The 13,237-nt window shown below is 37.4% G+C and overlaps 1 protein-coding gene across 1 annotated transcript; it reads left to right on the top strand.

Moving 5' to 3' along the window:
- The first annotated feature begins 842 nt into the window (after window positions 1-842).
- On the top strand, window positions 843-2,347 carry LOC147611563 (uncharacterized). The gene has a single exon (XM_086784979.1). The coding sequence runs from the start codon at window positions 952-954 to the stop codon at window positions 2,167-2,169; it is 1,218 nt and encodes a 405-aa protein (XP_086641105.1). The 5' UTR covers window positions 843-951; the 3' UTR covers window positions 2,170-2,347.
- Window positions 2,348-13,237: the final 10,890 nt, after the last annotated feature.

The following is a 13,237-nucleotide window of genomic DNA, read 5'->3' as shown; positions in this document are numbered from 1 at the left end:
TGCACACTACATCTCTCTCTCTCTCTCTCTCTCTCTCTCTCTCTCTCTCTCCACATGGAAAGCTGCATGTGCACACTACATCTCTCTCTCTCTCTCTCTCTCTCTCTCTCTCCACATGGTAGGCTAGTGTGAATATTTCACCTTGTTTAAAAAGATTGTGTTTTCTTAAATGTTGGCATTAGAAAGAAACTTACACACATGAGCAATGGGCATGGGATACCCTTTATCCCACAAAGTCGGGGCAAGAACATCAATCACGTAGCCACCCCATCCTTGCGTTTCGAAACTGAAACACCTTATCAATTGAGCTAAGGCCCGATGATAAAAAATTTGTGTTTTTAAATTCAATGCACAGTATTGCTAAAAGTCTTTAAGTAGTTTTCAAGAGAAAGAAAGGATAGGCATTCAACCTCATAGGAAGGCATCACACACTCAGTCTTTTGTTGATTTTGTCCGATCCTAGAAGAATCTTTAGCTTTTTGTCAAACAAATAAATCATAGTATAATGATAATAATTCCACAAAAAACTGTTCATATACTATATTCTAATTAGAAGGACTTCATTATAACGAGTCAAGCACGAGAGTTGATGCTAATAACAAGTCAGTCCATATATATTTGTGGCACACAGGAAAAGAACGATATATATGCATATATATATATATATATATATATATATATGTATATATAGAGTGTCCAATGTAACAAGATCCGTCCACTCATTTTCAGTGGACGGGTCTTGTTACATTGGAGAAAATGAAGGTGCGTGCGAGAGATAGTTTAATGAAGACGAGGGACGGGTCAGAGCACGCACACCATAAATATAAACGGCTCAGCCAGTACCAAAATCTAACACTACAGAGTGTTTAGAATTGCTTATACAGAGTGTAATTGATTGCTGCTGCCCGTAGATTAACTTCTCTCGTTCGTCTCAGGAGGATTTTGATTGTCATGGCAGAGCAGACATGTTTGAGGTCAGTGTGGGCGACTCTGTTCGCTGCTGCGTCCACGTTCGGCGTCTTTGCAACCGCCGATTGGGGCTTGGCAGCCCTGATGGGCGACCCTCAAAATGCAGGCTTTGTGAAGCAGGTGACGAGCCACACCATGTTTGCCTTTGCAATGCCGCTTGTAGCAGTGAATCTTAGCATGTGGAATGCCTTCAAGGTGTGGGCAGTTAAGAGAGCTCTCCTGCAGGATACCAGGGACCAACTACAAGCGCTCCGCCTCCGCCACCCAAAGCATGCCCTCGTTTCCTTTCTCGCACTGTGCCCCATCTACATCCAGATCCCGGAAACAGAACCAGATGAGCTTGGTGAACATCTCGCACGGTACAAGCCTGTTACGGTCTCCGAATTAAAGAAGCTTTGCCCTCTGGAGCTGCGACCCAGCGCACCAGTGATCACTGATGGCACAACTATAGCTGCAAGCGACAACACAACGGATCAATGGATGTACTTACAGCTTCCTGAAACATGCAACGCCTATGAGCTCCAGGATGCAAAGGAACGATCTGCCCTCTTGGCCTCGGGCCTGGCACCTGAGTACAGAGAGCTTCGTCATGTGCGTGCGAGAAATTCGTTTCGGAGTGTGATTACGGCCATGCAAGCATGCGGGTATGTGTTGAGCGTAATAGAGCGCCTGGTCCAGCATCTCGACATTAGTCCCGTAGAGGTCATCATCACATATCTTAGCATCTTGGCCGCTGTGCAGCTGTCGATAGAGATGTATGCGTGTGGAAACTATCAACGACCTCTCCTCATTTGCCTCAAGCGTGATCAGCTCTTGCACTTTGTGACTACTCCCAGGAAAGATCTTCAGGCTTTTTTGACATGGAAGCCGAAATTCCTGTACGTCACATTTAGTATAGCATCGGGGCTCCTTATCGGCCCCCCTTCCATGTACTATTTCAAGCAGTATCTGCATGACTATCCTCTTTGTTCCCTCCCTGCCATTCCCTTCGTCCTTGCTCTTCTCCTTGATGGCTTCCTTCCAAAAATTTGTTCAATCGCGGATCCTAAACATGCCAATGTCCCCTTTATTTTGTGCACCAATTTCTTGTTTGTTTGTAGCATAATACTTGCAGTCATTGCCACCTTTGTAGATTGGAAAGTGTTTGAGGAGCCCACTGATAACAGCTTAGCCCAAATATTCCCACACTGGTCAAGCTAAAATTTCACTTCTACACATGTATTGACATGAGGAAGCCTTCTTACTATTCAAACCATGTGTTGTCCACCCACGTCTACATATTAATTTACATGTAATGTAATATATGTGTAAAGCCGAAAGCACTCACCCCTTTCGCATGTGCATACGATTCAATATGCCAATATGTACACTCATTCACGTGAATAAATAAAAACCACGATGATGGGTCCTATACATACATACTATAGGAAGATACAAAATATGGGTGTCTCTCAAGTGTGAAAAGTATTGGTTTCTTTAATGGTGTGTCCGTTGGAAAGGTCTTATAGTAGATCTTTGAGTGAAAAATCTCCGTCCAACACCCACCATTAGAAAGGTCTTTTAGATACTTGGTGTGTCCGTTGGAAAGGTCTTATAGTGCATGTGTTTTGCTAGTTCAAAAGACAACAAGACCTTTAGGATGTGCATTGACTATATAGAGCCCTACATAAAGTGACTACCAAAGAATCGTTACCCCAATCCATTAGAAAATGACTTGAAAGATAAGTGTAAAGGTGCTAGTATGTTTAGAAAATTTGATCTAAAGTTTGGAGATCACCAAATTGGCATGGATGCAACCGATATCTATAACATTTCCTTCCAAACACAAGTTGGGCATAATAAGTTAGTTATGATGCATTTTGGTCTCTACCTTTTCTCGTATAATGAATAATGTTTATCTGGATTACTAGCATGTTGTGATAGTTTTCTTTGATAATATTTTGGTCTTTAGTCAATATAAAAAAGAGCACTTAAACATTTTGCGATAGTGTTCTTTGATGATACGTTGGTATTTAGTCAATATGAGAATGAGCGCATGTAGAGCACTTAGCACTCTCTTGCACCTGATTTGTGAACTTCAGTTGTATGCATGTGTATTCTAATATAAGTGTTTCTTTCAATCCTAAAACAAGTACTTAGGTCACACTGTATCAGTTCTCATAAAAATCCACAAAAACTTTAGATTCTTTAAGATTGGCCTAAACAACCTAAGTCTTTGCATAAGGTTAGATATTTGCTAGGTCTAGCAAGATTTCACATAAAGTTTGCAAAAAGTTTCTCTTGCACTACTCTCCCATTTACTATTTTGCTCTTTAATAAGATAGGTTCGGCATCTAGTTAGCAAAAATGTTTTGACACCCTTAAATAATTATTGACCCATACTCTGTTTTTACAATTATGAGATTTCTTTTGGCTATTTCTCTTAGTTGTTAAGAATGCTAGTGGCTCTAGAGTAGGTATAATGCTCATCCAAAATGACAACCCAATTTCTTTTGAGAGTTCAAAACCGAACCCTTTAGAAGCTAACTATAACATATATGAGAAGGAGCATTTTGTTGTAGTTCATGTTTTAAAGATTTTTTAAACACTACCTTATGGGATCCAATGTTTCTTATTAGTATATGGATAAAGTGGGCTGCTTTCATACAAAAAATTTACCCAATGATTCAATGTAATCCAAGTTGTGTCAATATTGTAGGTGATGCTCTAAGTCGTAGACTTGATTTTTATGAATTATGGTCTAATAACTCATATGGATTTACTACAAGAGGATCTCCTTCCTTTGACGCCAATTTTCCACAGTCCTTCTCGGCATTAAAAAAATGTGCAAAATTTTGGTGGAAATTAGCGTCGAAATAAGTGTGGAAAAGCGTTTTTTTCTAAATAACATTTATTATCAGCTCAAGGTTACTCTCGGCCCTAAAGTGTGTCTCAACTCTCTCTCTCTCTCTCTCTCTCTCTCTCAAATATTGAGTGCATATGTCAAACAAAATAGGTTATCACCCAATTGTCATAGATTGGCTAGTTCATGGATCAGTTCACACGTTACCTGCTCAAATTCCACTTTTGGAAGATAGATCAATGTGGTGTCTTGGGATTGTTCTTTTGATGTAAAATAGCTCTCACTCTCTCTCTCTTTCTCTCTCTACCACATGAAGATACACCATCTCTTTTGTTTATATATATGCATATGTACACATATGCCAGCTATCTACCAGATATAAATTAGAATATATCACTGATTTTGCTAGATTATGCATATTGTCTATGTCTTAATTATACATGAATTAAAACTTATTCAAATGCTAACATATACACATCCATGTCAAAAATATGGTACATATGATAATATACTTCATCTAAGAGAGAGAGAGAGAGAGAGAGAGAGAGAGAGAGAGAGAGAGACATATGGACCCTGAAATGATCACTTGAGCAACCAACTACTAAGGTCATAAACAAAATTTAAAGCATTTTACAATGAGCAACCATGTAATAATAAAAATGAGATACAATTCATTTTAAAGTTCATCATCAACTTGCTCATCCTTGGTGAGATCCATGGCTCCAAACAAATCTATTTCTAGAAAGATTTCTTTATTCTTGTCAATTCGAGGAACCTCATCACTTGTAGTAGTTGAAGGTAGCTCATCCATGTCATTGTTCTTGTCTAGTTCTAGCATAAGACGTGTCGATGCATCATACTCGGCTTCTATTTCTTCTTCAGCTAGATTATCTCCGATGATCGTTATTGGCTCAAGTTGTAGTTACTCAATCAGTATACCTTCATCCAGCCCTACTTCCTCAACTATCATGTTTTTGTCTTGTTCTTCTAGTCATTCAACTTGTGCTTCTGGTGTATGTTTAACAATCACATAATTTGGGGGGAGCTCTTTAGCATCTGGTAATTTGACGTCAACTACTATTCTCACATCTTCAAATGTTTGTTTACCATCTGGATCAATTTGGATCACAAAAAACCATCTACAATCAATTGGGTCTTACTTGAAGATGACTTGCTTATAGTGCTCTAGTAGCACAAATGTGTCCCTTTGGTCGGTCCATATCTTTGTGCGGTGTACTTGAAGAAATGCACTCTTGCCTTTGCGTACAGCTACTTGTGCCCCTTGAGTTACCACTTTGACGCATTTCACATAGAAAATTAACATATCAAACTTTCTAAATCCAACCTTGATACTTTGTTGAATTGTTCCGCAATAATCAAGCATGCCTACTTCAGTATTGCCATCATTTGCACTTAAACAACTTTCTTGCATGAAATTAGCCTTCACACCACAATCAAATGTTGTTCTCTTTTTATCTAGTTTCTCTACTCAAAAGTGATGTTCATGTGACCAAATTGCTCCAAACTTACGATACTGCAAGCACAAAAAGGTAAGTATCATTAGGCAAAATATGGACTCTCATTTTTGCCCCTCCTTAAGGATTTCCACACCTCCTCTCTCTAGAAAAATGGGCTCATGGTGAAGTTTTTGCAAATCAACTCAAAAGTGAGTGGAGTTTAAACATTTGGAATCTACTCTTCGAGACTTTCCAATTATATATAGCATGATAAGAAATTTTAAATATTCAAGAAGTCCCCAAATTGGTGATGACATGGCATGTAACATGTAACATGCCACATCATAACCAATTTGGCAACTTCTTGAATAATCAAAAATTTCCACCATACTATATCATTGGAAAGGTCTTGATGAGTAGATTCCAAATGTGCAATCTCTGCCAACTTTTGATTTGATTTGCAAAAATGTCAACATGAGTCCATTTCTCTACAGAGAGGAGGTGTGGAAATACTTAAGGGGAAAAAATGAGAGTCCATATTTCACCTAAATTCTAATGTCTAGTGTAAAAAATTACAAAAATTCTGTAGAAGACTATAATGTGATACATATAGAAATCACAACCATATGCAAGCTCCTCCTCCTCATCACTTATTACTTTGCCATTGTATTTGGCTTACAATATGGTGTGCTCAAGCCATTTATTGGAAGGAAAGTCTGGAAGAAGGACAAGTTCAGTTGGTTATGGTAGTGTGCAGTACCAAGCTCATTTGACTCCTTCTAAAACTCAAATGAGCTTGGTCTTTTTCAATATTCTCCAAGTTATATCTCTCAATCCATTTCTCGATGGCATGTGAGTTTAGGATGCAAATTTTATTGATCCTCTCATGCAATGCTACATCCATTGCTCTAACAAGGCCCTTCCCTTGTGGCTCTTCCTTGACAAGTCAATCATCTTCTTCTTGTGTCCATAATTATGGCATATCTAGAACAAATGTACTGAGAAATTTAGTTATGCATATAAGTGATCCTTGATTAAGCCATCCCATTTCCATAGTACCCTACAAGAATGTACATGAATTGAAGCTACACGAGATAGAAGGAGCTCTACTAGAGTAAGAGAGCAGAGGCAAAGACAAGAATGTACCTGAAGCTACACAAGATAGAAGGAGCTCTACTAGAGCAAGAGAGCAGAGGCAAAGACAAGAAATGGCTCGACTCAACAGCAGGAGAAGAAAAAGCATTCTTCATCGAGGAGGATTCTCTCGAGGATGAGGACGAGGAAGAGGCAGAGTAGGAGGAAGGACCTTCACTTGCCACAACTGTGGAAAGCCAGGACACATGGCAAGAGACTGCTACAGCAAACCCAATGGAGAAGGAATGACATCGGCAAACTTCATGGAGGCTCCTAAAGAAGTGGAGAGACGGATCATCTTTTTTGAGAGAGAGAGAGAGAGAGAGAGAGAGAGAGAGAGAGGGAGAGAGAGACCCCACAACCCAATGTAACCTGCCCCAATAGAGTAAAACCACCTCTAAGCCACCGATGATGTAGGCCATGTGGTAGATGTATGTGTGAGCACTTTAGTCAAGGTCACGAGACGAGCACTTGTAGTAGCATTGGACACATAGAGAGAGAGATAGTGTTAAGGACTATGAGTTTAGGGACTTGAGGCACTGGTCGCGGACTATCAAGTAAAAGGATACTTTGTATAGGGTCTAGGTGTGCTAGGAGTATTCACTTGAGGGGAGGTGTTGAAATATACAAGTGAATAGGGTGTGTGCGGGAACAAGCCCTTGGCTAGAGGCTATAAAAGAGAATCTATAAATGTGAGAGAACCTGTGAAAAGGTGAGAAGAATCTACTGGGAGAGAATAAAGGGTAGCATGAGGAGATTTAGGAGGTGTGGAGATATTCTGTGAGAGGTGGAGAGAATCAAGCAAAAGAGGTGGAGTGAATCAAGGAGAAATCAGTGGGATTAGATGCTTGGATGTAAACTCTATAAATTGAGGCATTGGCCTAATGAGAACTTGCTGGTTTTTTATTTTCCATGCCTACACTAAGCTATCAGCTAATCACATCTTAATTATCGTCTAATCTCTTTGTTAATGATGTTGATTCTAGCATTTGATCTACCATAGCTCATCACATTACTATAATTTTAACAATATATATATATGTATGTATATATATGTATATACATGTATGTATATGTATATGTATATGTATATGTATATATATATATATATATATATGTATGTATGTATGTATGTATGTATGTATGTATATATATGTATATGTATGTATATATGTATATATATGTATATGTGTATATATGCATATATATATATATACATATGTGTATATATATACATGTATATATACATATATATTCATGTATATACATGTTTATATAGATGTATATATAGATATATATATATATGTATATATATATATATGTATGTATGTATATACATATATATACATACATCTATATATATATGTATGTATATACATATATATACATACATCTATATATATATGTATGTATATATATATATATATAGATGTATGTATATACATGTATATATATATATATATATATATATATATATATATATATATATATATATAGATGTATGTATATATATATATATGTATATATACATATATATATATATGTATATATATATATATATACATATATATATATAGATGTATGTATATATATACATATATATATACATATATATATATATATATAGATGTATGTATATATATATATATATATATATATATATACATACATCTATATATATACATATATATATATATATATATGTATATATATATATACATACATCTATATATATATATATACATACATCTATATATATACATATATATACATACATATATATATATACATATATATATACATACATCTATATATATACATATATATACATACATATATATATATACATATATATATACATACATCTATATATATATATATATATACATACATCTATATATATACATATATATACATACATACATATATATACATATGTGTATATATATATATACACACATGTATATACATGTACATATACAAGTGTATATACATGTGTATACATGTATGTACATGTACATATACACGTGTATAGACATGTATATATATATATATATATATATATATATATGTAGAGAGAGAGAGAGAGAGAGAGAGAGAGAGACGAGGACGAGACTGCTAAACGTCAACTTAGAGGGTTATTTCTACCCAATCGACAGGGAGACTTGAACCCAGGTGGGTAAATGTCATCGCAAGGGCAATTCCAGTAGCCAAAGGTAGTGAGAATTGTCCTCTTTACACACACACCCACTTGAGACAAGACCGCTTAACGTCGACTTAGAGGGTTATTTCTACCCAATCGATTAGGAGACTTGAAGCAAGGTGGGTAAATGTCATCCCAAGGGCAATTCCACTAGCCATTTCTACCACGCTTGGTTGATAGAAAGGTAGTGAGAATTGTCCTCTTTACACACACACCCACTTGAGACGAGACCTCTTAACATCGACTTAGAGGGTTATTTCTACCCAATCAATGGGGAGACTTGAACCCAGGTGGGTAAATGTCATCCCAATGGCAATTACACTAGCAATTTCTACCACGCTGGGGTGATAGAAAGGTATTGAGAATTGTCCTCTTTACACACACACACCCACTTGATACGAGAACATCGACTTAAAGGGTTATTTCTACCCAATCAACGAGGAGACTTGAACCTAGGTGGTAAATTCCATCCCAAGGGCAATTCCACTAGCCATTTCTACCACGCTTAGGTGATAGAAAGGTAGTGAGAATTGACCTCTTTACACACACACCCACTTGAGAGACGAGACCGCTTAACGTCAACTTAGAGGGGGAGACTTGAACCTAGGTGGGTAAATGTCATCCCAAGAGAGAGAGAGAGAGAGAGAGCTTTATAATCTTTTAGTATGTATGTGAAGATTGGAGAAAATATCATCAGGGATTGTATATAATGTGTATACACAAATATTATAGAAAAAAATATTATTATTTTTAATCAATGTTTACTATTTTATAATAAAGAAAATGACTTTATACTCAATGTGCCACTCCTTCTATTTGAATACTTGATGGCATTAGGTTTCAAGAATGGTAGAGACAGGTAGTTTGAGGTGTCCTCTTCAGACCATTTCCTTGAATGCTCCAAGGAAAAGAAGAAGAAATAAAAAATAAAATATGCACAGAAGGCGAGGGATAGTGAACCTCATTGTTGTGATGCAAGGGTGCAAATGTTACCTGTAATACCAGTAATGTATTGATGCAAGAGACTCATAGGATTCTTACAGAAACGATACCTTTTCTACACAAAAACAAGTAGCAAAAGAAACTTTGATGTATTTACCTCAATCTAGCACTAAGAGGTCTCAAATTGCCCTGGGTGGAGATAAAAGGATATCTAACAAGAGTGCTAGAAGTGCTTTCTGTGAAATTGCTAGGAGTAGGACTCTTTTAAAAGAAATAACAAGGGAAATGGCAATTGGAGTTTATTCAAGGATATCATTGGTTGAAAGTTTGAGACTTACAAGAAGGTACCGTTGCTTCATCGCTAGAAATAGGACCTCTTATGATGCAGCTAGAAAAGTAAATGAGGGTAATGCAATTACCATGTCTTCCTTTTTTGCCCCTGAAGAGAGAAGTGCCATTTGCTAATACAATAAGAAGGGAGAGTATTGGAGAAATTCCCTCATGTATTTGAAAAAAGAAAGGGAGGGATTTTGTCTATCCTCCATGAACTCCCGCCCGTACAAGGTATATATGAGCTACTTGGCCTTTGGTATATTCGTGCACTTTAAGCCACTCATTAGGAGGGATGACACATGAGTGTGGATTTTGTGGAGCACAGTTAATGGGCAAGTGAAAAGAAGATGAGTTGTGGAAAGTTTCTTGGCAAATATTTTTGTAAACATGGGCGTGTGTCTGTTCCTTCACTTGCTGAACCACCTGAGCCATTAAGGTCTCTTTTGATTGGTAGTGACACTACAAGTAAAAAATTTCGAGAAAACATTAGGGCTTATAATAGTGTGTTGGCTTTTTCATCATTGGGTACACAAAAAGATGACTCTCTCTTTCGCAATAGTAGTGTCTATACTTTCAAGTTGCATGGGACTGTTTATCATCGGATTGGGTCCTTGGCCCCCAATAATATGTATAAGCTCAAGCCACAGTTTGTGCAGTTGTATGTGTTTGATATTGAGGACGAATTACAAAATCAACTAGGTGTCATGAATGGATTGGAATCCACAACCCTATAAGCACTTCAATCCATGATGCACACTTCTATGCCATTTGCACAAGCTTTTAAGTATGTGGGAAGAATGTTGAGTGACAATCCGAGTTTGGAATTGAAAATGACTATATGTGAGACGAAATCCAGATCTAGGCAGTACTTAATGCCAACAGCTTCCGAGATTGTTGGTATCATGATTGGTCAAGGTGATGATCATAATGTTGGTCATCGTGATATTTTATTGCATACTCGAGAAGGCACATGCAAACACATCTCTAATTTGCATAGGTGCTATATGCCTCTTTTGTACATCATGTTATTTCCAAGAGGGGAGGACGGATGGCACTTGAGAATCACTTATGTTGATGCGCACAAGTGAGTGCATTGAGAAATGGTCATTGTGTGACTATGCTTATCGATTGCAAATTCGCCCAGATACAAATGCATGCTTGCTATGTGGTGGAAGGTTGTTGCAACATGTTATGGTTGATGCCTTGCAGTGTTGAAGAGCCACGATTATCTTGGCTATGCCATAATCAAACAAATTTGCGATCAGAGGTTTATAATGGTTTAGTAGACATGCTTCATGTAGAAGGAAGTGGAAGTGGTATTGTAGGAAGGACAGTGGGAAGCAGAATAGTGTTACCTTCCAGTTTTACAGGTGGGCCACGACAAATGTATCAAATTTATCAGGATGCCATGGCAATTGTTCGTTCAAAGGGCAAGCCCAATTTATTCATTACTTTCACCTGTAACCCAAAGTGGCTAGAGGTATTAGATGCTTTACTCTCGGGGCAAAGTGCATGTGACCAGCCTGATTTGACTACTAGAGTATATCACCAAAAACATTCAGATATGATGAAAAATATCGTGAAGAAGGAGCTCTTTGGTAAGGTGATTGGATATGTGAGTGTCATTGAGTTCCAAAAAAGAGGATTGCCTCATTCACACACGTTATTGATCTTGGATAGTGCCCATAAACCTAAGACTATCCAAGAATATGACATATTAGTATGTGCTGAATTGCCTGACAAGCAAATGTTTCCTACTCTACATGATGTCGTGTTGCATTGCAATATCCATGGACCCTGTGGGCCATTCAATCCAAGTGCAATTTGTATAGATAAAGGGAAATACACAAGGAACTATCCACGAGCTTTTGCACAAGAGACTACTGTGGATGAGAGTGGTTACCCCGTGTATATGCATCGAAATGATGGAAGATATGTGGCATTGAAAAAGTGTAATGTTGATAATAGATGGGTTGTGCCATATAACCCTTATCTTTCAGTCACATATAATGCTCATGTAAATGTGGAAATATGTTCAACAATAGCAGCAGAGAAATATCTTTACAAGTACATATACAAGGGGCATGACGGAGCAACAATAAGATTTAGCACTGTACAAGGTGGGGATGTTAATGCTGCTTGCGTGTTGATGAGATTCAAAGGTACTTGGATGCACGTTACGTCTCTACATCAGAGGCATGTTGAAGACTCTTTGAGTATGATTTACACAATGAGAAGCCTGATGTGCAACGGTTGCAGGTACACTTAGATGGTGGTCATAATGTTATCTTTAGAGATGATGATAATATTGCAGATGTTTTTCAGAGGGAAAATGTAGGCAAGACTACTATGACTGAATGGTTTACCTGTAATTAACAACATCCTGAAGCAAACAATACATTGTATAGTGATTTCCCTCAACAATGGGTTTGGAACTCTAAGTTTAAGAAATGGACCAAAAGAAAGATTGGCAACACTATAGGACGCATGTACTTTGTAGCTCCTTTGGCAGGTGAGGCATACTATGTTCACCAACTTCTTACAATATGTAAAGGATCTAAGTCATTTGAAGATTTGCGTTCGCTCAATGGTCACATCTATCCTTCTTTCAAGGCAACTTGCATTGCCAGAGGGATACTGGAAGATGATTCTGAATGAGTTGCATGTATGGAGGAAGCATCATCCATGCAAAATGCCTTGTAGTTGAGATGTCTTTTTGGTACTATATTTCTATTTTGTGAGCCTTCCTGTCTAGGAATATATCTTTCATGGATTACCTTTATATGCACCGAGGCCCAACTACCATTCACCATGAGGCGGAGACAGTTTCCCGTGCGGCTGGCATTTGGCATGTCAATAAACAAATCGCAAGGCCAAACCCTAAATGTCAATAAACAAATCACAAGGCCAAACCCTAAATGTCTTGGGGTTGTATTTGGTGACTCCAGTGTTTACTCATGGGCAATTGTATGTCGCGTTGTCATGAGCACGGTCTCCTCATGTTGTGAAGGTGTTACTTGAGGATAACGCTAATGTAGAGTCTTCATTTGATGATCTTCAAAGTTATACACCTACAACAAACAATATTGTTTATAAGGAGATCTTGATGACTTCAGAGTGACAAGTCAGGCTTCTTATTTAAGTTCAAGAATTTGATTAATTTTGTTGTGATTTCTTTTTTTATACATATTTGTCCATGGTAAAAGTACATATTTTTGTTGTTCAGACATGTCTAAGATTACCTTTACATTGCACATGCCTTTGTCGAGGATAGTAGGTGAGTTATTCTTTATATTTGCATAACTTTTCTTGATTACAAAGTATGGAACATGACATTCTATACTGATGTCTATCTGT

The sequence above is a fragment of the Cibotium barometz genome, chromosome 47 (genome assembly GCF_041138505.1).
Source record: "Cibotium barometz isolate CiBa-2024 chromosome 47, ASM4113850v1, whole genome shotgun sequence".
Classification (NCBI taxonomy): Eukaryota; Viridiplantae; Streptophyta; class Polypodiopsida; order Cyatheales; family Cibotiaceae; genus Cibotium; species Cibotium barometz.
This window is presented reverse-complemented; position numbering and strand designations above follow the sequence as displayed.

Bases quoted from the DNA above. Each gene is read 5' to 3' on its own strand.
- LOC147611563 (XM_086784979.1), top strand. From the start codon at position 952: ATGGCAGAGCAGACATGTTTGAGGTCAGTGTGGGCGACTCTGTTCGCT.